The 27,323-nt window shown below is 36.8% G+C and overlaps 1 protein-coding gene across 3 annotated transcripts in view; it reads left to right on the forward strand.

Moving 5' to 3' along the window:
• Positions 1-77: 77 nt before the first annotated feature.
• Positions 78-27,323, forward strand: part of CERT1 (ceramide transporter 1) — a 141,108-nt gene continuing 113,862 nt past the window's right edge. Inside the window, exons 1-2 of one of the 3 annotated variants that reach the window (XM_039468803.2) lie at positions 78-604; positions 5,593-5,727. In XM_039468803.2, coding sequence (XP_039324737.1) covers positions 509-604; positions 5,593-5,727 — 231 coding nt within the window. In that variant the 5' untranslated portion in view covers positions 78-508. The remainder of the gene's footprint in view (positions 605-5,592; positions 5,728-27,323) is intronic. The other 2 variants (XM_010341099.2, XM_010341102.2) reach the window with 2 other exon arrangements.

Raw genomic sequence — 27,323 nt, forward strand, 5'->3', positions numbered from 1 at the left:
ACGCTCGGCGTGTTGCGTCAGACGCCGGGAGGGGAACGGGGCGGGGAGTAGGAGGGAGAATGGGAGGACGAAGAGGAGGGGAAAGGACAGGGGAGGGGAGGGTAAATAGTGGGCCAGGCAGGAAGATGGCGGCTGTAGCGGAGGTGTGAGTGGACGCGGGTCTCGGCGGCCGGATTTTTCTCTTCCCTTCTTCTCCCTTTTCCTTCCCTATTTGAAATTGGCATCGAGGGGGCTAAGTTCAGGTGGCGGCGCCGGGCGCAACGCAGGGGTCACGGCGACGGCAGCTGACGGCTGGAAGGGTAGACTTCCTTCACCGCTTGTCCTCCTTCCCCGCTCCGCTCGGTGTCAGGCGCGGCGGGCGGACTCCGTTCCTCCTCCTGCTCACCCCTACACCGGAACGGGCACTCTTCGCTTCGCCATCCCCGACCCTTCACCCCGAGGACTGGGCGCCTCCTCCGGCGCAGCTGAGGGAGTGGGGGCCGGTCTCCTGCTCGGCTGTCGCGCCTCCATGTCGGATAATCAGAGCTGGAACTCGTCGGGCTCGGAGGAGGATCCAGAGACGGAGTCTGGGCCGCCTGTGGAGCGCTGCGGGGTCCTCAGTAAGGTGAGCAACCCGCGGTGCCAAGAGATCCTGGCCAGACTCACCTGCCGCAAGGCAATCCGCTGAGGCCGTGGGGTGGGGCTGGCAGGAGGCGCGGAACGTGCCGGGTGCGGGGCTGAGTACTGCCGCAGCGACTGGGGATGAGGTGGGGATATCGGGGTACTGTCGGGGGCAGCCGAGGACCAGGGAAAGCGTGTGTCAACCTGGGATCCGGTTTGGGAGGCGAGATGACTTGGGACCCAGGGCAGCAGCTGTCTCGGGTCTAAGGAATCCGGGTTGGGCTTCAGTGGTGTCCGAACGACTGGGAGTGGTTCAGGTCGGACCTCTTAAAAGAGGTTGGTCTGTCTGACGATGCCAAGTTGAGTAGGTTTGGGGGCACTTCGGACGCAACTGTTTCGATGGAAGCCGGAACGACTCGGCTTGGTGTTGAAATCTGAGGTGCTAAACTATGCCAGGTTAGATGTAGTGAGACAGATGAATGTGGAGGACTTTCTCCCTCACCCTATACCCCAGTTTAGAATAGAGATACTGAATCAGCACCTGATAGGCACAAGAAATATTCATAGTAACTTGGAACACCTGAGAATGGAGAATGATCTTTAGTCCAGGAAGAAGAGCATTATTTAATAATAAAATATTTTTGCAGTAAGGGGTCCAGGGTAAGGAAAAGATATTTTACCTTTTATATGTTATTTACAATCCCTGTATCAAAATTTTAGCAAAGCAGTCATTTCTAGGACCTCAGATGGGTGACCTCTTGATAATACATGGGTGTGGGGGGTTTTGTTTTGTTTTTTTATTTTTAAGTTTTTGCAATAAGAAGATTCACATAGCCTTTTTGACTTCTCTCTCCCTTCCTGTTAAACTTTTTTAGAAATGGCTGGAGCTAGCAGTTAACTTGGAAAGGGAGAGCTGGGCCAGTCCCACAACAAGCTGGTCATAAGATACTATGTCATGTGCAGACTGGCTGTTAAGAAATCACCCTGTTTCCAGTATTCGTACTTTGGCAAATCACTTGGACATTATTTGTGGAATTGTTTCATATTAGGCTTTTATAATGTCTTTAGAAAGGGGACCAGGAAAGGCGTGAGTAGTCAGAACTAAGGATTACAAGTGTTGACTTTTATTTGTATAGCAGAAAAATTATGTTATATATTGATGCTGTGATCATTCTTGAAATTTCAGTGCAAGGTTTTCAGTAAAGTGAAGCTCCTCAGGATTTCTTTAGATTAAATGTATCCTATAATTTAGGAATCTCTATTGAACACATTCTGTAATAGGTATACACTTTCAGTTGGTAGTAGTTGTGAAATGGGTTACTTGCTTCTCAGTGCCTTTGATAGTTTCATCACTTCTCATAAGATGGGAAGCCGACTGCCATACTAGTACTGTGGTGTGTTAAGTATTTTACAAAACAAATTGTACTTTTAACCTACTGATAATTACTTTTTTAGGGGTTGGGGGAGTGGAGTGACTGAGGGAAAAGTCACCAGTGTTCTAAGTATTTACTGTATGTGGAGTAGGTATACTATAGATCAAAAAACGGAAGACCAATCTCGATATTTAAATGTGTAAAAATGTATTTGACACCTCTATAGAAGGCGAGTAACTTAAATTTTGACTGTTGATGCTTATGTAGAATCAATAGGAATAAAGCTTTTGATATTATTCTTGGTAATAGCTTTGAAGGAAATTTTTCCTGAGATTTACCAATTTATGGTTACATATAGTGTTTTCTGGAAGCTTTTTAATCAAAGGTATTCTAAATTGAATATGTATACTTATACCGAGTATGGTACATGTTTTTAAATGTAAACTATATATTTTGAATTCTTTGTATTCACCCGGTAATTTAAACAAGGGTCAGAACTCGGCTTTTGTTCTTTTTCTTTTATTGAGTAATGAAAATAAGTCCCAGTGCAATTTGTTTTCCCTCAAAATGGGGTGGATTTAGAATGGGCTGAGGTAAATTTATATTAAAAATATACAGTTCAAAGCATATTTTCCATCTGGTAGTCTGAAATACATGAAAATACCAATGAGGCATATTTCTTAGAAATCACTTGAGTATAGATTCCAAAAATAATGGATATACAATAGTTCTATCTGGTTATAACAAATATCATGGTGGATCATGGTGTGGAAAAGATTCATGCCTTAGTTGGACTTAAAAGCAACTAAGTCTGGATAAAATAAGTCTCATTCAATTTCTGAATTTCCTCCGTCCCTCAGTGTTTACCTTCTTCTGTTTTTCTACACACCTTTTTTGAAATTCTATCCATCTTTAAGAGTCTAAGTCAAATACTGTCTTTTCCATAAAGGCTTTTATTATTTTGCCATCATTCAAGATCTTCTTCACTAGAATTCCCATAGCATTTTGTTTGTGGCTTGCTTCTGACTCTTATTCTAAATATATTTTTTTCTCTTGAATTTGTGGTTTGCTGTCCTGTTGGCCACAGTAATATTTGATTCTCCTGCAGTGTCTAGCATATTGCCTTGTCTGTATTTGTTAAATGGGGAAGAGTGAGGGAACATTATGAGAGCAGACAAAAGACAAAAACCTGCCTTCCAGGTTTCATGACAGCTAACACTTACCGATTAAAGAGTACTGAAGCTGTTATAATTTGTTCAGTCCCTTATAAGAACATGATATTAAGTTATGGATACATAATGCTGGAGCCCCTCCTCTAACTTTGAAAGAGTTCTGTTCTATTGAGAAATGCTGAAGGTTAAGCTTCATTAGCTCTGTATAACTCTTCCTCACACTCAGAAAATACTGTGTCCAGGCACTGTTCTAAGTCTATTCTTGTTTAAAATTAACTCTAAGAGATAGTGTTTGACAAAGAAAAGAACACAGAGTAAGTAACTTGACCATAGTCACACAGTTTAGCCTTATGAAGTGTGGTAATTGTAAATGAGGCAGGATTAATCCATGGAGTGTGTTGAATGCACTAAACAATTTGTATGACCGTCAGTGGGAAGTCGTCCATGGAATTTTAGAGCTGGGGACTCCATACCATCAATATGTAAGAAAAGTAGGCAAATATGCTTAGTAAGTAAATAAATTTGTGTAAATTATGAAAAAAACAAGATACTAAAGAAAAGATTATTAAGTCTTTTAAGGAATTCAGGAACTGGATCATTTGATTGGAATGGTTGAAAATGAAAAGAGGAGGCAAATTTAAGGGTTTACTATGAAGGAAAGATAAGCGGGTTTTGGTAATGGGCTATAAAAATAGAGAAGGAATACTCAGGTATTGAGTATCATTTGTGACTGTGCTGGGCAATTTTGTTATTTTATTCAGCCTTCAAACAGTAGGCAAAGAAACTGAAGCTTACAAAAGTAACTTGTCAAAACTCTTCACATGAATTGTAAAGTAGTTGAGCCTATTTAATCCTGTATCCGCTAATCTGATTGTATATATAATACACTAACACTGAGCAGAAGTGGCAGTCCAGCCAAGGAAATAGGAAAATAGAAAGGAAGTACACATTATAGAAAGAGTTGAATTCAGTTTTATTGGTAACTATCATTTATTTCAAGCCTGTGTCTAAGTGGTGGTACATCACATGCAGTTAGACATAAGGAAATGGTAATTAGGAGCCACTGGAATGAGTTAAATTGTCAGCATGGTTGAGTTCTCAGAGAAGAGTTATAATGATGGGACTTAGAAAAATTAAGAACTGAGTAGGGATGGTGGCTCACACCTGTAGTCCCAGCACTTTGAGACTGAGGAGGACAGATCACTTGAGCCCAGGAGTTTGAGACCAGCATTGGCACCACAGCAAAACCCCAACTCTACAAAAAATTAGCCAGGCCTGGTGGCGTGCACCTGTAGCCTCAGTCACCCAGGAGGTTGAGGTGGGAGGATTAAGCCTAAGAGGTGGAGGTTGCAGTGAACTGAGATGGTGCCCCTGCACTCCAGCCTGGTGACAGAGTGAGACCTTGTCTCAAAAAAATACAAAATAAAAGAAAATTTAAGAACTGAGTCAGTCTCAAAAATGCTTAGAGAATAGAAAAATGAAGATTTCTCAGTGGATAAAGAACCTGAGCAAATGCAGTATATTTTGGCAATCCATTTTGAATTAGTTTCTGGAATTGGCAGATGGTTTTGGGATTTTTCTATACTTCAAACCCCAGAGCATAGATAAAAAACATGCAAAAATAAGTATTCCCATAAAGATTACATTTCTGTCTTTTCCAGTTTATTGTGGTCTTCACTGTACAGCAAGACTTTAGCAACACAGAAACTCAGAATACTGAAGACAGACAATCCAATATGTTTTTGAAAACCAATTTTATTTTGGTATTTTTACTCTTGGGTTTGAAAAATATATGTTCAGAGAAACTTGGAAAGTGAATTAGCCATATAAAATATTATTCAGTTCTGTGGAGGAAAAGTCAAAGTTGATGACGGCTTACTACAGATTAGTTATCTATTATTTTTACTTCGATATAGTTATGACCATTATAAATTTTCATATGGGAATAACAAAACTAAAGTTTTAGCAGTAATTGACTTTATACTTGTGTTGATTTAGAAAGCTTCCTGCAGCCCTTGGTGTCAGAGAATGAGAGACTACATACATACCTAACTGAACATAATTCTCTGTTGAATATGTTAATTATGACAAGGACCAAAACAAGTATCATGAAGATACTTAAAAAAGGATGAAAGCACATAAACAACAAACAATAATTTTAAACAAAATCTGGCTTTGGTTTTATTCTTAAAATGTTAAAAGAAAATGGTATATTTTGTTTCTTACTGATTTATATATGATATTGTAAAAATCACTGAAAATCACAATGCAATCTAGAAAATGTCAGCTTTTCACTTTTGTAATCATTTTACTGTTTATGCTTAGAATTAAGTTGGACTTTTCACATTTTGGTTTTAAAATTAGATTGCTGTTTCAAACAGTTTGGATTTCTAAAATACTTCTATTTTTTGTTTTCTTCTTCCTTCCCTTCTCCTTCCCACTCCCAGTGGACAAACTACATTCATGGATGGCAGGATCGTTGGGTAGTTTTGAAAAATAATGCTCTGAGTTACTACAAATCTGAAGATGAAACAGAGTATGGCTGCAGGGGATCCATCTGTCTTAGCAAGGCTGTCATCACAGTAAGTTCCTTTTCTTCTTCATTCAACAAATATTTATTGAGTGTCAACTACATATCAGGAACTGTTCTACATGTTCAGGATACATCTGTGAATAAGATAAAGGTCCTTGCCCTTGTAGAACATACATTCTAATACTTTTTTCCCATAAAGTTATTTTATTGTGCTTCCATAAAGTTGTATTATTTTGCGTTTTGCTAAATATTGTTATTTTGTATAGACATGTAGTTTTTATCTTATTTATGTATTTTTATTTATTTTTTAATCCTCGGTTTCCTTGGAAATAGACATGTAGTTTTTATCTAGTGGGTATATCAAACCAGCTTAAGGGCTTCAGGAAAAAAAATATTTGAAACCTTTCTATTTGTTGAGACTGGAACAGTTACTTTGTAGGTTACTGAAAATTTTAAAATAATACATCTTATAGGTAACATTTTAAAATTTTAACTTAAAACATGTAAATGTACATTCATTTATAAACTGTTTAACATTGAGCTAATGCCGTCTCTTTGTGGAGTTGAGAGAAGTTTTTCTTATATTCATAATACACGATTTGCTATTTCCAGTTTTGATTTCTCTAACATGGAATAAAAGCCTAAAGATAACTTTTGAAAAACCTAAGTATAGGCTCCTTCTAACTTTTTAGGATTTCCCCTTATATTTTGCAGTTATGTCACTTTTATCTAATTCAACACAGTTTAAAAGAGTAACTCACCTTTGTTGAGTCATTCAATATAGTTTATATTTTGTTATTGTCCTTTTTTTTGTGTTTTGTTTTGTTTTTGAGACAGAGTCTCGCTCTGTCACCCAGGCTAGAGTGCAGTGGTGCAGTCTCAGCTCACTGCACCCTCAGCCTCACAGGTTCAAACAATTCTTCTGCCTCAGCCTCCCAAGCAGATGGGACTATGGGTGCATGCCACCATGCCCAGCTAATTTGTGTGTTTTTAGTAGAGATGGGGTTTTACTGTGTTGGCCAGGCTGGTCTCAAACTCCTGGCCTCAACTGATCCACCCATCTCAGCCTCCCAAAGTGCTGGGATAGCAGACATGAGCCACTGCGCCCGGCCTACTTAGTTTACATTTAACTTATACAGAAACAATTATTCCTTTTTGCACTTACAGTACATAGGCTTAAATAATATTTAAGTCATATAAGGATTGTAACAAGTAAACGGGCATAAACAGGTTTGGGAACAACCAACTGACTTGTTAAGCATGTAACCCAACTAGTGAGAACAGAAGTGCCTGATTATACAAAAATAGCATACTAGTTAAGAATGGTCTGCATGCCTTGAGCAAAAACAAAAAGGTGTTGGCTAAAGCCAGACAGTTAAATCTTGTAGTTAAAATATGAAAATGGGTATGTTAAAATAAAAATACAGATTTTACTAACCCATTCAAAGAGAAGTCAGTTTTCTTTTTGTGGTAGAATTTATCTTGCTTCTAAAAGTGAAAGATAATACTTCAGATTTCTGTTAATATCTTACTCTGACTTAACATTTGTTATGCATTTAGGGAAAATCTTACAGTATTTTCGCATTTTTTTTCATACATTGTTTCCCCTCTTGTATATTCAGAGTTTGAAAAGTTTAGAATTGAATATCAAGTTAGAGAAACACAGAAGAAACATTTGGTAGTATTGATAATGAAACTAGTACTCTGCATTTGTAGAATGTACTTTGCAATCTTGAAGTGTTTTTCTGTGGTCCTCCACTCCCCTTCTTTTACATATTATTGGATGTTTATTAGTTGCAATGCTTAACTCTTTGAAAATAGTATAATGATTGATACAAAAATGGGGAGGAGTTAAATTTTATCTTTGTTGTTCCCTAAGTAGTAGTATTCCTGTAGTACCATGCTAGTTTCTGTGGATTTAAATGTTGTTATTCTGTCTTGAATTATGGACTATAATATTATTGCCTGGCTTATTTTGAGAAAATAAAATTTTTAATAAACATTTAATTCCATCTTCTCAGGAAGAAAACTTACTTCATTGTAAATGGTTTTTGTTATAACTATATCTACATGCATAACTTTCATTGTGGCACATAGTAAAAGACATGGGGAGGAACATGAAACAATTTGAATTCTTTGAAGGAGAGATACAGAAGTAAAGGTAAAAAGATGAATGAGGCAGCAAAATCTGTATCATAGTTGTAGGTACAGTGAAACATGATAGGAAGAAACACAAGCGTTTATGTTATTGAACTTGAACTTTCCTTGCCCTGTGGGTTCACAGACTGCATGTTACATATTTAAAGAAAATTACAAAATAGAACTGAATTCAGTGAACTCAGGATAAAGTTTACAAATTAGAGTATGTACTTTAGTTAAATAAATAAATGTCATAGTAATAGTCATCATTAAATTTTAATAGGCATCTCTTGGTATTTTTTTCCTTAAACATGAGCTATTGCTTATATCACTTAATACAAAGAATACATATTAATGTTTAATTTCTTTCTATGGCACGCTTATGAAATTGATAATATTCACATATGAAGAAATCTGGGCTTGAAGAGTTGATGTGACTTTACTATAACCATTCATTATTATTTGTTGGTGTTGGTGAACCTAGCGTCTGAGCCCATATTCCTGATAGAGCCTGATCCATTTTAAATTCATTCTTAGTTTAATGATTAAATCATTCCTAATTTATAAAAACAGTTTTCTTTAGCTGTGTGATAATAAAGTGGGTGAAATAATTTCATGGAACAAAGTATATCTTGGGAGAATTTATTCCTTAGTGTGAAGGGATTGAGAGTAAGTAGGTGAGAGGAAAAATAGTATTCCCTTATTTTGTGTAAAAAGAGCTGTTTGTATGTAGAATAAGCGTTTGTAGAAAGACAGTTGAATTGCTCAATTATTATAGCTTGATGCTTAGAAGACCCAGCCTCTGCTACAAAATTTGCCACTAGTAGATAACTCTCAATATGTTAGTCGTAATTGTTTTAATTAAAAGCAGATGTTTATGGAATATTTACACTGTTTACTTTTTAAATTCTATCTTTTAAATAAAGTACACGATAAAAAATATAATTTGTGGCATTAAACAGTTTAAGAAATACATGCTTCTTTTTAGTCTTGCACTTAAAGAGACAACTACACTGAAAATTTCTGGTTGTTGTTTCAGAAAATGTGTAGGTCTGTACAAGGATGTGTTTGTTTATGTCTTTGATAAATATTTACACAAATGGTATCATATTAAGTCTATTGTTCTGCACCTTGTTTTAATACATCTTACATTATTATGTTCTGTTGAATCATATGGATATATTATGTTTATTTGCCTTGTTCCCTGTTTTTGCACATTTAAATCATTTCTCATTTTTATTACAACCATTATTGAAACAAATATGTACTTTAAAATTTGTTTTTAGTTTAGTTATTGTCAAATACTCCTTCAAAAGAGTAACGCTCGTCACTCCTACCAGTAGTGAATGAGTGCCTCTGTTTCTCCCTATCCTCAAGTATTTAGGAAGTTGGATTTTGGCAAATGTTAAAGTATTTGTCAAACTGCTGTATTAAAATGGTATCTTATTTTAAATTGCACTTCTTATCCATAAGGTTGAGTAACTTAATAATTTACAGCCCATTTTTATTTATTTTTTCTTTTCCAATTGCTTATGCACTTTTGTGTTTGTTTTTCTTGTCGACTTGTAGAAATTACTTACATGATAATTAGCCATTTGGCACTTTTGTTGAAAATATTTTCCCCGTTGTCACTGGTCTGTTTCTTCTTTGCTCTTTTTATAGTCTATATTAGGCCCTACAAAAATCTTAGATTTTTTACATACTGTTATTGACATCTTTTATTATGGCTTCTATGTTTACTTGTTTAGATAGGTGTTTTCCTCTCAAAGACTATCTCTCTATATAAATGTAGATACATTTTCATCTAAAATTTACACTCGAATTTTGATTCCTGTGGAAGTTATTTTAGCTTAAGGAGTGATATTGATGTTTTTAGTTTTTTCCAAATGACTAATTATGTATTCTAGTAGCATTAATTAAATAACTCACCTTTTTCCAAGTGGTTTGAAACACCACTTTTATTATATATTACGGTCCCGTGTTTATTTAAGGTTGTTTCTGGACTCTCTTTTGGGCATTTGGCTTGTCCTTCTTAGTCCATGTTTAAAATTATATTGTGAGTATTTCTTCAACCAGTTCCTTAAATTACTAATGATTCATTTGTGAAAATTGATGTAATTTGTTTGCAGTTACTAAAATTAGAAGACACTTTGCAAAATTGGTAGAGATTTTTGGTATAATAACTTTAGATAGAATTGATTTTCATAAGTTCTGTAGTTTGATGTCTCATGTTGGGCATCTGCCTTTGTATACCTAATATCTTGTTAAACTTTTGAAATCACCAAATGAGTAGAATTCCTATTATTCTTATTATAGGTTGGTTTTAGGGAAATTTATTTGCCAATTTCATGTTTTAATATTTTTAGAAGGAAAACTGAAAGGTAATGAAAATGTTACTGTTGGATTAAAAAAAAATTAAGACCAATAGTGATTAGGCAAGTTGGTTAGGGGGTGGTGCTGCAAGAGGGGAGGTTGAAAGATCTTGGAAAAATTAAAGAAACTGATCGAACTTCGTCTCTACATTTAAAAAAAATACACAAATCGGCTGGGCGTAGGGGTATGCACCTGTAGTCACGGCTGCTTTGGAGGCTGAGTTGGGAGGATCTGCTGCTTCAGCCCAGCAAGTGGAGGCTGCGGTGAGCCAAGATCGTGCCACTACCTGCCAGCCTGGGAGATAGAGTGAGACCCTGTCCCCCCAAAAAAGACAAGATACAAAAGCAAGGGAAGAAAGTGTTCAAAATTGAAGACAACCATAAAAATAAACAAATTTATAAAGTGCCAGATAAAGAATAGTCAGATCTAAAAAGTTTTTGCATGTGGAATTGTAAAATGAGAAATTATGTTATGGAAATGATGTTCACCAAATTGGATATCACCAAAGATGACAGTGCCATAAATAGTCATTATAAGAACTCCGAATTAGTGAGAAATCCAAGAAGTAGGCATTTTCTCAAGTGTACAGTTTTACTGTTTTGAACTGTGTTAGTGAGAACTAAAGGAAAGAGGAAGGTATGCAGCAAGTAAAAGCACTAGATAAGAAACTAGTTGTTAATTCTCGTTGGAGGAACATTTGTCAGTGAATTTTTAAAGAAGTAAGAATCTTGCTCTGCTAAGATTTATGCCTTGAAGAACTCATAATTTATCCGTTTAACAGTTCACTTGAAAAGAATATATTCCATCTTTCAATAATACATGATTCAGTTAATGTAACTCAAATAGCATGAATGAAGTAGAAAGTATTTTAAATATTTGCTAAGAAGTCTTGAAGAAGAAAAACATGAAGAAGGATACCTATTGAAATCTGGGGCTCAGAATGTAGAAATAAGTCACAGAAAATTATAATTTAAATTATGTAATTATAAAATGTATTCATTTGCTAGGGTTGCTATAACAAAGCATTATAAACTGGGTGACCTAAACAACCGAAATTTATTGTTTCACAGTTTCAGAGGCTGGAAATAGGATCAGGACAGGAGGTTGCTGGGGTCTAAGAGTTTTGACCTGAGGATAACAATATAGCTTCCATAAAAGGGTAGCCCAACTGGATTATCCTATTGTGAAGCTCATTTTTGGTAAACTCTTACAAAGCCTTTGGGCTTCCAGTCAGAAGATTCCCTATCCTTAACAATGAGCAGACAGCCGGGGATTACCAGTCATATGAAGAAAGTTTTCAATATGAAAGAGATCCAGAGAATAAATGCAACACTAGAAGACAAATTATTCAGATGTCCAACAAAAATAAAGAAGGAAATTTGTCAGTATTTTTAAAGAGAATAGTTTTTGAAGTCATGAAAAAACTATATAAAAAAGGAAGAGTTTAAAAAAAGAGCACTTGGAGATTATAAATATGGTAGCAGTGGTGAAAGAAATGGAAAGAGTTAGAAGGTAGAATTATAGACATTCGCAGAATATAAAGAAAAATATTTTTTTAAATCACCTGTAATCTCAGCACTTTGGGAGGCTGAGGTGGGCAGATTACGAGGTCAGGAGATCAAGACCATCCTGGCCAACGTGGTGAAACCCCATCTCTACTAAAAATACAAAAATTAGCTGGGCATGGTAGTGTTGCATGCTTGTAGTCCCAGCTACTCAGGAGACTGAGGCAGGAGAATCACTTGAACCAGGGAGGCAGAGGTTGCAGTGAGCTGATTGTGCCACTGCCTTCCAGCCTGGCAACAGAGCAAGACTCTGTCTCAAAAAACAAAAACAAAACAAAACAAACAAAAACCCCCAAAAAGGTAGTAAATAGGACATAGGTAAAAATTAAAGGAATGATCAAGGAGTTCTAACATCTGAACAGTAGGAGCTCCAGGAAGAAAGAACAGGAGTATCAGTGAAGGAATAAAAGAAAAATTCACAGAAATAAAGGACAGGAGTTTTACATTGAAAAGGCTGAGCAAGATCCAGTGTAATAGATTTTTAAAAGACTGATGTTAAAGACACATTGTGTCGAGTCAGATCACTGGGAAGAAGATCTTGGATGCCTACAGAGGGAAAAAGCATTACAACAAAGGATAAGGATTCAAAATGCCTGTGGACTTCTCAAAAGCAATGCTGGAAGCTAAAATGCAGTGGATCATGCCTACATTCTTCTGAAGAATAATTATTTTCAACAGTGAAAATTACATGTTCAGCCAAACCACCAAGCGAGTATAAGGACAGACTAAAAGCATTTTAAAATATGGTCTCTACAAATTTACCTTTTGTTGTTTTAAAAAATATTTTAGAGATACATGCTTACATATGTTTAGAATTTGCTTCAGAATAATGCCTTTGGAAGGGTGCGAATTGAGAATATAAATTTTAAAAAAGAATAACCATTAGTTAATAATTATTGAAACTAAATAGTGGTAATAGGGTTCATTGTTCTATTTTTTTTTTACATATATGTGACATTTTTCATAATAAAAAGTAAAACACAGACATCTGTCTTCTGCTGAAAGATATGCCCCATCAAAACAAGGAAGAATTAAATAAACAAGAGGAAGATGTGATAGAGGTTATTGTACTCAAAAGTGTAATCTCCAGGGCAGTAACATCAGTGTAAGCTGTGAACTTGTTAGAAATGCACATTCTCAGGCTCTGCCCCAGACCTAATGGATCAGAAACTCTGGATATGGAGTCCAGCATTCTGTCTTTAACAAACCCTTCAAACGATTCTGATGCATCCTAAAATTTGAGAACGACTTTCTTAAAGCAGGAAAAATAGCTGTGCTCAAGCAGAGAATGGACATGACTGCTGTTTTGTATCATCTCATTTTCTTAACTGCTTGCTCTAGACTTCGATAGTTGCTCTGACATTTATTAAATCAATCAAGTTGTTATACATAAAAAATACTACATTGTTCTACTAGTTCTAACAATCTGAAAAATAGATGCAAAAGTTCAGATTTAAGGAACTCAAGTATAGTGATTGTATTAGAAATGGGAAGAGGTATGAGGGGAACATATGAACACGTCCTATACCAACCTGGCTGCTTGTCTAACTGGCACGTTGACATTCTTTGCTGACTTTACCAATTGAAACTTTTATTAATCTGGAATGCCTTTTCCTCCTCTACTATTAAAAGCCTATCTTTCCACCTGGGATCAACTAAACCACAGCTTTTCAAGGAATCACTTTAGATCTCATTCTCATTTTTCTGAATCTACTATCAGATTTATAGATTTTTATTTATTTAAACAAGGCCTGGTGCTGTCACCCAGGCTGGAGTGAAGTGGTGCAATCATGTCTCACTGCCACCTTCACCTCCTGGGCTCATGATCCTCCTGCCTCAGCCTCCATAGTAGCTGGGATTGTAGGTGCATTACTGTACCTGGCTATTCTATTTTTTAATTTTTTTTTTTTTTTGGTAGAGACTGATTCTCACTATGTTGTCCAGACCGGTTTCAAACTCCTGAGCTCAAGCAATCCTCCATCCTTGACCTCTAAAACTGCTGGGATTACAGTGTGAGACACTGCACCTGGCCATTACTATCAGATTTTTAAAACTACAAATAGGGACTGAGCAACTGTGACATACATTGTGCTAGCTATTTTATGTATTATCAGGAAAAAGGTGAAGATGATTAGGGAGAGAGAGAAGTAAAGGTGAGAAGAGCTACAACTGGTTTTTGTATCAAACCTTAATTCAAAGAGTTTAGATGATTTAACTCTTTTGTTTTTGTTTTAAGACAGGGTTTCACCATGTTGGCCTGGCTGGTCTTGAACTCCTGACCTCACGTGATCCGCCTGCCTCGGCCTCTCAAAGTGCTGAGATTACAGGCGTGAGCCACCGTGCCCAGCCCTAGATGATTTAACTCTTTAAACCAGGCGTCCCCAAACTATGGCCTGCGGGCCGCATTTATCCGGTCCCCCGCTGCACTTCAGGAAGGGGCACCTCTTTTATTGGTGGTCAGTGAGAGGAACAAAGTATGTGGCGGCCCTCCAACGGTCTGAGGGACAGTGAACTGGCCCCCTGTGTAAAAAGTTTGGGGACACCTGCTTTAAACTGTGCATGGGCTTCCAGGTAGCTGAAGAAAGTGGTAGGTGGTAGGCTTGTGGTAAGCAGCATCCCAAAATGTTCTCTCCCTAAAAGATACAAAATAACTCCACGTGTATATCATTTCTACATGAAACAACACCTTCAGCGTTACTTGTAGATAGGTAATGCCAAAACTGCAAAATAATCATGTAAGGAAAAGGTAACACACTCCAGTGCAGTGGTCCTACACACTTTTACCCCACTGCCACAAGAGGACACTGTGGCAAGGAAAGTTAGATCAACATACGTTCTTTGAGAAGACAGAAGGAACATTAGTGAGGAGAGCTGGAAGAACCATCAGAAAGATTAAATCTACCCTTTTTGTGTGTTTTTTTAATACAAAAAACTAACCAGGCAGATCAGAACAGAGCTATAGGAAAAGGATTTCAAAGTATGAGCACTTTAAAGGACTAGACAGCCATTTAAGTATGATTTAAAGAGTTAGATTTCTGAATATGTATAGCTTCTGGAAGACTGAAAACAGAAGAGTTCTTTGGAAATTGGATGGTCAAGGAAAAATTTTAAGGACCTGCAAGAAAAAAAGAAACCAAAAAATTAGAAGTCCCAGGCCGGGCGTGGTGGCTCATGCCTGTAATCCCAGCACTTTGAGAGGCCAAGGTGGGCAGATCATGAGATGAAGATATTGAGACCATCCTGGCCAACATGGTGAAACTTCATCTCTACTAAAAATACAAAAATTAGCTGGGCATGGTGGCGCATGCCTGTAGTCCAAGCTACCCAGGAGGCTGAGGCAGGAAAATCGCTTGAACCCGGGAGGTGGAGGTTGCAGTAAGCCGAGATCCCTCCACTGCACTCCAGCCTGTCAACAGAGCAAGACTCCGTCTCAAAAAAAAAAAAAAAAAAAAAAATAGAAGTCCGACAATTCTCTTCTCTGCTATCAAAACAAAACTCCACTCAAGTATCCAGACTTTGGCAAATGGCAGAAAGAAAAAGATGCCATTATACTAAGGATATTGTAAAAATGTCCCCAATCACAAAAATAAACAAAAGGAAAGTTAAATCCTTCCTTTAGTGCTTGAAATTGGGAAAAAATTCATACAAATCAAGTAAGGAAAATTCTAATCCCGTAAAATGACTTATCAAGCAAAAGAAAACTATTAGTATATACTCCAAATAGAACTCAAAGTATACAACACTTGGGTTTGAAGATAAGAAGAAGCACCTTGAGTCGGAAATTCAAAATCAAGAACAAAAATGGACAAAAAAAAAACAGGAAAAAAATGAAAAAAAAGAATTGTCCTCAAAGAGATGAAAGAAAATAACAGTAGATTATCTTAAATGAAGAAAATAAGATGCCAGATACTGAAAATAGAGTCAAATGAAAATATGTGCAGATGTTAAAGAAGGAATAGACGGCTGGGCGTGGTGGCTCATGCCTGTAATCCCAGTACTTTGCGAGGCCGAGGTGGGTGGATTCACGAGGTCAGGAGTTTGAGATTAGCCTGGCCAACATGGTGAAACCCCATCTCTAAAAAAAGAAAAGAAAAGAAACAAATAAAAAAGAAGGAATAGATAACAACCAAGAGAATGAAAGAAAGGATCAGAAAAATTACTGAAAATGGAAAACAAACAAAGAAGCACTGATTTTCTTTCATATTACAGGAGTCTGAAGAAAAAAATTTTTTTATTATGCTTTAAGTTCTGGGAAACATGTGCAGAACGTGCAGGTTTGTTACAGAGGTATACATATGCCGTGGTGGTTTGCTGCACCCATCAACCCGTCATCTACATTAGGTATTTCTCCTAATGTTCTTCCTCCCCTTCCTCTGCCTCTCCCCTGGCCAGTAAGCCCCTTTGTATGATGTTCCCCTCTCTGTGCTCTTGTGTTCTCATTGTTCACCTTCCACTTATGAGTGAGAACATGCAGTGTTTGGTTTTCTCTTCCTGTGTTAGTTTGCTGAGAAGGATAGTTTCCAGCTTCATCCATGTCCCTCCAAAGAACATGAACTCATTCTTTTTTATGGCTGCTTAGTATTTCATGGTGTATATGTGCCACATTTTCTTGATCCAGTCAATCATTGATGGCATTTGGGTTGGTTCCAAGTCTTTGCTACTGTAAACAGTGCCACAGTAAACATATGTGTGCATGTGACTTTACAGTGGAATGATTTATAATCCTTTGGGTATATACCCAATAATGGGATTGCTGGGTGAAATGGTATTTCAAGTTCTAGATCTTTGAAGAATCTCCACACAGTCTTCCACAATGGTTGAACTAATTTACATTCCCACCAACAATGTAAAAGGGTTCCTATTTCTCCACATCCTCTCCAGCATCTGTTGTCTCCTGACTTTTTAATCACCATTCTAACTGGGGTGAGATGGTATCTCATTGTAGTTTTAATTTTCATTTCTCTAATGATAAGTGATGATGAGCTTTTTTTCATGTTTTTTGGCCGCATAAATGTCTTCTTTTGAGAAGTGCCTGTTCACATCCTTCACCCACCTTTTGATGGGTTTGTTTTTTTCTTGTAAATTTGTTTAAGTTACTCGTAGATTCTAGATATTAGCCCTTTGTCAGATGGGTAGATTGCAAAATTTTTCTCCCATTCTGTAGGTTGTATGTTCACTCTGATGATAGTTTCTTTTGCTGCACAGAAGCTCTTTAGTTTAATTAGACCCCATTTGTCAATTTTGGCTTTTTGCCATTGCCATTTTTGCTGTTTAGAACACTTGGAAAGAATTTTTTTTTTAAATGTTATGGGTACATAGTAGATATTTGTGGGGTAGATGGGATATTCTGATATAGGCATACAGTGTATGATAATCACATCACTGTAAATGCAACATCCACCACAAGCATTTATCATTTCTTTGTGTTATGAATGTTGTAATTATACTTTTAGTTATTTTTAAATGTACAGTAAATTATTGTTCACTCTAGTCACTCTGTTGTGCTATCAAATACTAGATCTTATTCTATCTAACTATATTTATGTACTTATTAACCCTCCGTACTCCCTTCCTGTAATCTTCCCAGCCTCTGGCAACCATCATTGTACTTTCTATCTCCATTAGTTCAGTTCTTTTCATTTTTACCTTACACAAATTAGTAAGAATATGCAAAGTTTGTCTTTCCATGCCTGACTTATTTCACTTGACATAATGTCCTCCATGTTGTTTGAAATGGCAGGATCACATCCTTTTTAAGGGCTTAATAGTTCATTGTTTATATTTACCACATTTTCTTTATCCATTCATCTGTTAATAGACACTTATAACAGCCATTATAAATGGGATAAGATAATATTTCATTGTGGTTTTGAGTTGCATTTCTATGATTAGTATTGTTGAACATCTTTTCTCATACCTGCTTGCCCAGTGTGTGTCGTCTTTTGAAAAATGTTTGTTTAGATCTTTCAACCATTTTTTAAGTAGATTACCAGATTTCTTCTTTTAGACTTGTTTTAGCTCCTTGTATATTCTGATTATTAATCCCTTGTCAGATGGATAGCTTTCAGATATTTTCTGTCATTCTGTCGGTTGTCTCTTCACTTTGTTGATTGTTTCCTTTACTGTAGAGAAGCCTTTTAACATGATATGATCTCATTTGTCCATTTTTGGTTTAGTTGCCTATGCATGTGGGGTATTACTCAAGAAATCTTTGACCATCACCATTTTCTGGCGCATTTCCCCAGTGTTTTCTTTTAGTAATTTCATAGTTTGAGGAGTTAGATTTAAGTCTTTAATCCATTTTGATATGATTTTTGTATATATCAAGAGATAAGGGTCTAGTTTCATTCTTCTGCTTATGAATATTCAGTTTTCCCAGCAATATTTATTAAGGACTGTCCTTTCCCCAATGTATGTTCTTGGCATTTTCCTCAAAAATGAGTTTACTGTAGGGTGTGTGGATTTGTTTCTGAACTCTCTATTCTGTTTCACTGGTCTGTTTATCCGTTTATATCCCAGTACCATGCTGTTATGGCCACTATAGCTATGTAGTATAATTTGAAGTCAGGTAGTGGAATTCCTACAGTTTTGTTCATTTTGCTTAGAGTATCCTTGGTTATTCTGAGTCTTTTGTGGTTCTGTATACATTTTAGGATTGTTTCTTATGGTTTGGTGAACAATGGCATTGTTATTTTGGTAGGGATTGCATCAAATCTGCAAATTGCTTTGGGTCATATGGACATTTTGACAATATTGATTCTTCCAGTCCTTGAATGCATGATATCTTTTCATTGTTTTGTGTTCTCTTTAGTTTCTTGCATCACTGTTTTATAGTTTTCATTGTAGAGATCTTTTACTTCTTTGGTTAAGTTTATTCCTAGAGGTCTAGCTCTTATAAATGGAATTACTTTCTTGATTTCTTTTTCAACTTTTTGTTGGCGTATAGAAAGGCTATGATTTTTGTGTATTAATTTTTGTGTCCTGCAACTTTACTGAATATCAATTCTAATAGTTTTGGCGGAGTTTTTAGGTTTTTCCAAATATAAGATCATATTTCCGAATAAGGATAATTTGATTTCTTTTTTTTCAATTCGTATACCCTTTATTTCTTTCTCTTTTCTGATTGCTCTAGCTGGGATTTCCAGTCCTATATTGAAGAGCGATGGTGAAAGTGAAAATCCTTGTCTTTAAGATCTTAGAGAAAAGGTTTTCAGTTTTGTTCTATTCATTATGATACAGGCCATGGGTCTGTTGTGTATGACTTTTGTTGTGTTGATGTATGATTTTTCTATGCCCAGTTTTGTGAGAGTTTTTAATCATGAAAGTATATTGAATTTGATCAGCTTTTTCAACATCAATTTAAATGATCTTAGGGTTTTTGTCCTTCATTCTGTGGATATGATATATCACATTGATTTGTATATGTTGAAACATCCTTGCTTCCCTGGGATAAATTCCACATGGTTATGATGAATGATCTTTTTAGTATTTTGTTGAATTCAGTTTGATAGTATTTTGTTGAGGATTTTTGTATCACTGTTCACCAGGGATATTGGCCTGCAGTTTTTTTGGGTTTTTTTTTTTTTTTTTTTTTTTTTTTTTTTTTTTTTTTTTAATGTGTCTTTGTCTGTTTTGGTGTCAGGGTAATACTAGCCTCATAGAATGAGTTTCGAAGTGTTTTCTGCTCTGTTTTTCAGAATGGTTTGAGTAGGATTCATTTGGTTCTTCCTTAAGTGTTCAGTAAGTTTCAACAGCGAAACCATTGGGCCTCAGGCTTTTCTTTCCTGAGAGACTTTTTATTACAGCTTTGATTTTACTACTTGTTATTGGTCTGTTCAGGTTTTTAATTTCTTCCTGGTTCAGTATTGGTTGCTGTATGTGTCTAGGAATGTATCCATTTCTTCTAGGTTTTCCAGTTCTTGGCTTGCTTATAGCAGCCTCTAATGATCCTTTGAATTTCTTCAGTATCAGTTATAATGTCTCCCTTTTCATCTCTGAGTTTATCTGTTTGGGTCTTCTCTTTTTTACTTTGGTTGTTTATCAAAGATTTGTCAATTTTGTTTATCTTTACAAAAAAAAACAACTTGTATTTCATTGATCTTTTGTATTTTTTTGTTTCAATTTCATTTGTCTCTGCTCTGATCTGTATTATTTCTTCTACTAATTTTGAGTTTGGTTCGCTTTTTTCTTTCTTTAAGATGCATCATTAGCCTGTCTATTTGGATGTTTTCTACATTTTTTTTAATCTAAGTGCTTATTGATAAAAATGTCACTCTTAGTAATACTTTCACTGTATACTGTAGGCTCTTTTTTCTTTCTTTCTTTCTTTTTTTTTTTTAAGTTTTCTTTGTGTAGACAGTCTCTTGCTTTATTGCTCAGGCTTTTCTTAAACTCCTGCCTTCAAGCACTCCACCTGCATTGGTCTCCCAAAATGTTAGGATTACAGGTGTGAGACACCACTCCTGGCCTTCCATAGGTTATTGTATATTGTATTTCCATCTTTGTTTGTTTAAACAATTTTTTTTTCTTCTTCTTAATTTTTTCATTTGACCCACTGGTCATTTTGGAGCATATCATTTATTTCCAAGTTTCTCTTGTTATTGAATTGTAGTTTTATTGCACTGTGGTCAGAGAAGGAGGTTGATACAATTTCAGTTATTTTGAATTTTTAAATTTATTTTGTGGCCTAACATATGTTCTCTCCTTGAGAATGATCCATGTGCACTGAGGAGAATATGTCTTCTGCAACTGTTGTATTAACATGTTCTGTAACTATCTTTTAGGTCCATTTGGTCTATAGTGTAGATTAAATCTGATGTTTGTTTCTTGATTTTCTGTCTGAATGATCTGTCCAGTGCTGAAAGTGGGGTGTTGAAGTCTCCATTTATTGTATTATGGCTGTCTCTCTCTTTAGTTCTATTAATATTTGCTTTATATATCTCATTGCTCTAGTGTTGGTTGCATATATGTATTTACTTTTGTTATATCATTCTGAATTAACCCCTTTATCATCATATGATAACCTTCCGTACTTGTTGGTTCTGTCTTGAAATATATGTTGTCTGATATGATATAAGTATAGCTAATCCTGCTTCTTTTTGCTTTCCATTGACATGGAATATCTTTTTCCATTCTTTTATTTTCAGTCTGTGTCTTTATAGATGATGTATTTCTTGAAGGCAACAGATCATTGGGTGTTGCTTTTTTTTTTTAAATCCATTCAGTCACTCTGTTTTTTGATTGGCAAGTTTAATCCATATACATTCATATTGTTATTAATAAGCAAGGACTTATGCCATTTTGTTATTTGTTTTCTGATTATTTTGTGGTCTTCTTTTTCTTTTTTATTTTTTTGAGACGGAGTTTCGCTCTTGTTACCCAGGCCGTAGTGCAATGGCACGATCTCGGCTCACCGCAACCTCCGCCTCCTGGGTTCAAGCAATTCTTCTGCCTCAGCCTCCCAAGTAGCTGGGACTACAGGCGTGCGCCACCATGCCCGGCTAATTTTTGTATTTTAGTAGAGACGGGGTTTCACCATGTTGACCAGGATGATCTCAATCTCTTGACCTCGTGATCCACCTGCCTCAGCCTCCCAAAGTGGTGGGATTACAGGCGTGAGCCACCGCGCCCGGCCTTGTGGTCTTCTTTTTCTTCTTTCCTTCCTGTTTGTTTTCTTTTTGTGTATGTGTGCAGGTCATTCTCTCTGGTGGTATGTTTTACTTTTTTGCTTTTTGTCTGCTGTAGGTTTTTTGATTAGATGTTGCCATGAGGCTTTCAAATAACAGACCATTATTTTAGACTCATAACAGCTTAGCGTTGGTTGCAAAAAGATACAAAGAAACAGAGAGAATTCATAAAAACTCTATACTTTAATTTTATCACCCCCCCACATTTAAACTTTTTATTGTTTCTCTTTATATGTTGTTATACTGTCTGTGTCTTCAAAAGTTGATATAGTTATCATTTTTTGTAGGTTCATCATTTAGTCTTTCTACTCAAGATATGCATAGTTTACACACCACAATTATGGTGTTATATATTCTGTGATTGTGTACATACTAATACCAGTGAGTTTTGTAACTTCAGATGATTTCTTATTGCTTGTTAATGTCCTTTTTTTTCCAGATGAGCATTTCTTAAAAGACAGGTCTAGTGTTGAAGTCCCTCAGCTTTTGTTTTTCCGTGAAAATCTTTTTATTTGAAGGAGATTTGTAAACTATTCTAAGATAAGAGATTTTTCTTCAGCATTTTAAATATTTCATGTTCTGTAAAGTTTCCACTGAGAAGTCTTCTGCCAGATGTATTGGAGCTCCATTGTATGTTGTTTCTTTTCTCTTGCTACTTTTAGCATCTTTATGCTTAATCTTTTGGAGTTCGATTATTTAGTGCTTTGAGGTAGCCTAATTTGGGTTAAATCTCCTTGATGTTCTATAACCTTCTTATATGTTCATATTGATCTCTTTCTCTGTTGTTATACCTTTGAATAAACTTCATACCTTCACCTCACTATTTTCTGTTTAAGACCAGTGACTCTTAGAGTTACCCTTTTGAGGGTATTTTGTAGGTCTTGTAGGCTTGCTAATTTCTTTCTTACTCATTTTTATCTCCTCTGACTCTGTATTTTTAAATAGTCTATCTACATGCTTACTCACTGTATCTTCTGCACAATAAATTGTGATGTTGAGAGACCCTGATGTATATTTCATCATATCAATGGATTTTTCGACTCCAGAATTTCTCCTTAATTTTATTAAATTTGTGCAGTCCGTTAAATTTATTTAATAGGAATCTGAATTTCATCTGAGTTACACAATCTTCAGTTTCATTGAGCTAACTCAAAAATAGCTATTTTGAATACTGTATCTTAAAAGCCAATATCTCTGTCATTCCAAGATTTATCATTTTTGCCTTATTTAGTTTGTTTGGTGAGGTCATCTCTTTTCCTGGATGTTCTTAATACTTATGGTTGTTCACTGATTTCTGGTCATTAAAAGTTAGGTATTTTTTATAGTCCTTGCAGTGTGGGCTTCTTTGTATGCATTCTTCTTAGGAAGGTTTTCCAAGTGTTCAATGGGAACAGACTGTTGTGATCTAAGTCTCTAGTTGCTGCAGCAGCATCTGCATTAGGTGGTACCCCAAGCCTAGTAATATTGTGACTCTTGCAGACTTTATGAGATCTGCCTTGCTGGTCTTGGGTAAGATCCAAGAGAATTCCCTGGATTACCAGGCAGAAACTCTTGTTTTTTACCCTTTCCCCTAAATGGAGTTTGTTTGTGTTGAGCTGCATGGGGCTGGAATACAGGTGACACAGAGCACCACTGTGGCCACTACCACTGGGACTATACTGGGTCAGACCCAAAGCCACCACAACATTGGGCCTTTCCTAAGGCCAACAGTGACCACTGCCTGGCTACTGCTGATGTTTACTCAAGGCCTAAGGGCTCCCCAATAGGTGTCAGTCAATAGGTGACAAATGTAGCCAGGCTTGTTGCCTTCCCTTCAGGGTGGCAAGCTACCCCCTGGGCCAGGGCCTGGAGTCAGGAGCCTTAGGTATCTACTTGATGCTCTAGTCTATTGGGGCTGAATTAGCACTCAAGCCCAAGTCCTTCCCACTCTTCTCTCACCTTTCTTCATGATAGAATGTCGTCCTGTGTCAGCCACTGCCCCAGACCTGTAATTAGTATTGCCGGGATACTGCTGATGTTCACTCAAGGTCCAAGGGCTCTTTAGTCATCTTGTGGTGAATGCTGCCAGGCCTGGGTCTCTCCTTTTAGGGTAGTGAGGTCCCTTCTGGCCCAGGGCTGGTCTAGAAATGGCATCCCAGAGCCAAGGACTGGAATTGAGGACTCCAGGAGCCCATATGGTACTCTGTCCCAGGAAAGTAGTAGTTTTAGAAACTTTAAGTTAAGGTCATCAAAATAACGCTTTTATCAAGTAATTATAATCAAATCAGTTCTGGTAAGGTCCTGTAGCATTCCAGTATCATTGCAAAAATATGTTTTGGGATCTCTGACATCCAATTATTTTGGGTGCTAGTCTTACTAGATTGTGATTCTTATGAGAGGAGAGATCATGTATAACCACAAAATTAACATTTTCTTTTATTATCATTGTAGCCAAAAATCACAGTAATATAATTTGTCCATATTATGCCTTTATTTGAGAGTAAAAATTAAAGACAGGGTTTTGTTTTATTTAGAGATTCTCAGAATTGAATAAACTATGAGGTAGATACATCAAGTCAATGCGTTATATGAAAGAATTGGAAATGAATAATGAATAGTTATATTTAGCTTTCCTATGTATTTTCCTGAAAAGAAATGCAAGTAAGGTTTACAAACAGAAAACAAATTGTTGAAGATATTTACACTTGGAGTTATGTTATTTTTCAGACTAACTTTGTCTGGGGAGTCCATTCCTCTTAGGCTGTTAGCACATTTTTATTAAGTAGCTTTTTTTTTTTTTGAGACGGAGTTTCGCTCTTGTTACCCAGGCTGGAGTGTAATGGCGCGATCTCGGCTCACCGCAACCTCCACCTCCTGGGTTCAGGCAATTCTCCTGCCTCAGCCTCCTGAGTAGCTGGGATTACAGGCACGCGCCACCATGCCCAACTAATTTTTTGTATTTTTAGTAGAGATGGGGTTTCACCATGTTGACCAGGATGGTCTCGATCTCCTGACCTCGTGATCCACCCGCCTCGGCCTCCCAAAGTGCTGGGATTACAGGCTTGAGCCACCGCCCCCGGCCCAGCTTTTGTTATCTTAACATCTTTTATTGTAGGGTGGGCTGTGAAGGTTTCTCTGACAAAGTATTAGTGTATTTTAATGAGTTCGATGCCACCAAACTTAAGGTGCACCATATAATTATATACTTTATTAACTATTCAAGTTTATATCAGGTGTAAAACACATGCTTGTTTCAGAGATGTAAAAATGTGTGTGTTGGGGGAGTTTTTATAATGAGTGAAATGGGGAATTTGAGAAGCCATGCCATTTAGAGGAAGTGGTGACCAGATAAGAAGGCATATTAGTTGTAAAGGCCAACCACAGCTAGTGAAAGAAGGCTAGTATGGCTAGAGCAGAGTAGACTGGGGAAAGGAAAGTTGTAGTGAGGCCTGGTTGTGGAGAGCCTTGCGGATCATCCTTAAGGACTTGGACTTTAATGCTAAGTGAGATGGGAAGTTACTGGAGGTTTGAGCAGAGGAGTGATTTCATCCTTGCAACAGGATCACTTGGGGTGCTGTGTTAAGAATAGATTGTAGGAGACAGGGATGGAAGCAGGAAAATAGAATCAGGCAGCCTTTGAAGGCTGTTGCAGGTAATCCAGATGAGAGATGATGGTGGCTTGGATCAGAGTTACAGTGGTAGAGATTATGAAAAGCACTTGGATTCTGGATTTCTTTTGAAGGCAGAACTGACAAGATTTGCAAATTTGCTAATGAATTCCTATGGAGTATGAGAGAAATGATGAATCAGATGATTCAGGTCTAAGCAACCGTATTGTTACCATTTAGAGAAATGCGGAATCCTACCGGAGAAGTTGAGGAAGGCAAATCAGATGATCAGTTTTGGATTATGTTGAGAAGCCTCTTAGGCATTACAGGAAGTTAATAGAGCAACTGAGTAAAAGTCTAGAGACGAGGGTAGAGGGCCCAGTTGGAGTTATATGTATGTGTGCACACGTGTGCGTGTATAACATAGGGCAGGCGTCCCCAAACTACGGCCTGCGGGCCGCATGCGGCCCCCTGAGGCCATTTATCCAGCCCCCCGCCGCACTTCAGGAAGGGGCACCTCTTTCGTTGGTGGTCAGTGAGAGAAGCACAGTATATGGTGGCCCTCCAATGGTCTGAGGGACAGTGAACTGGCCCCCTGTGTAAAAAGTTCGGGGACGCCTGACGTAGGGCATGTATGTGTGAGAGTTTATCGTTTGATTCTTGCATTGTTGACTGTTGCTTCAGAATTCCATTTTTCCCCTTCTGTTTTCTGTGATTTTATCATTAGAGGTTTTCTTCAAATGTCTGATGAGCTTTGGCTGTCCTTAGCAATGAGGTATAAGGAGAGATTAAGCAGCTGGCTTCTGTAAAGGACTTCTGTGAAGGAAGAAAGAATAGAGTTAACCAATGGTCTATTTTTAAGTATCATTTTTATTTTTTAACTTTTTATTTTGAAATCATTTCACATAGAAGAGTTGCAAAAATGGTGTATCTAACTTATAAGTACCTAAGTTCAGACAATTATATAAATGATGTAGTGTTTTTCTCAGAGTATCACATCAGAGACATAGTGTTGATCCCTCATTTGACATTAATTTCAATAATTCAGCAAAGGACCAAGGGTTGTCTAGTTTTTCTGCTTTGTAGTTTCTGTATCCTTGAAACTAGAAGGTAAGGTCCATGGAAGATACATTAAAACTGTGTAAACAGTAAGATACCATCTCACATCTGTCAGAATGGCTATTATTAAAAAGTCAAAAAAACAGCAGATGCTCAGGTTGCAGAGAAAAGGGAACACTTGTATATTGTTGGTGGGAGTGTAAATTAGTTCAACGCTTGTGGAAAGCAGCATGGTGATTTCTCACAGAGCTAAAAGCAAAACTACCATTCAACCCAGCAGTCTTATTACTGGGTATATACCCAGAGGAATATAAATCCTTCTACCGTAAAGACATAATGTACTTGAATGTTAATTGCAGCACTGTTCACAATTAAAAGAAGAAAAAAGACATGGAGTCAACCTAAATGTACATCAGTGACAGTTTGGATAAAGAAAATGTGGTACATAGACACCATGGAATACTATGCAGCCATAAAAAAGAATGAGATCATGTGTTTTGCAGGAATGTGGATGGAGCTAGAGACCATTATCCTTAGCATAGTAATGCAGAAACAGTATCACATACTCTCACTTATAAGTGGGAGCTAAATGGTGGAAACTCATTAACACCAAGAAGGGAACAATGGACTCTGGGGTCTACTTGAGGGTAGAGGGTAGGAGGAGGGAGAGGAGCAGAAAAGGTAACTATTAGGTACTGGGTTTACCACCTGGGTGGTGAAATAACCTGTACAACAAATCCCTATGCTACACATTCACCTACCTTCACATGTACCCCTGAACCCCAAATAAAAGTTAAAATTAAAAAAGACTATAATAATCTTATTCCCTCATCATCATTTTCTCTTATTTAGCAATTATTTATGACGCATTCCCGACTCAGTCTTTTTTTAACGTTTGCAAAGTAGTGATTTTTTCAATGCTGCAAACATTGCAGAGTTTATCAGCCAGCATTTTTTATATACATATTTTATTGCCTTTTAGATTTTGGGGTGCACAAGAACAGAAAACTAAACAGCCAGCATTTTACTATTAAAAAGCAAACAGTACAAATCAGTCATTTGAGAAAAAAACAAAATAAAAATAAACAAAATCCAGTCCTTTTTTGTCCTGTTAAATAACATAGGGGACTTACCTGTTTCTACTTAATATTGAATGTGTTATCTATTACTGTACTCATATATTTTGATAATCAAATTGTCTTAGATGGAAGCACCTTTGAGCTGATTCCTTGGTCC

Source organism: Saimiri boliviensis, chromosome 1, assembly GCF_048565385.1.
Source record: "Saimiri boliviensis isolate mSaiBol1 chromosome 1, mSaiBol1.pri, whole genome shotgun sequence".
Classification (NCBI taxonomy): Eukaryota; Metazoa; Chordata; class Mammalia; order Primates; family Cebidae; genus Saimiri; species Saimiri boliviensis.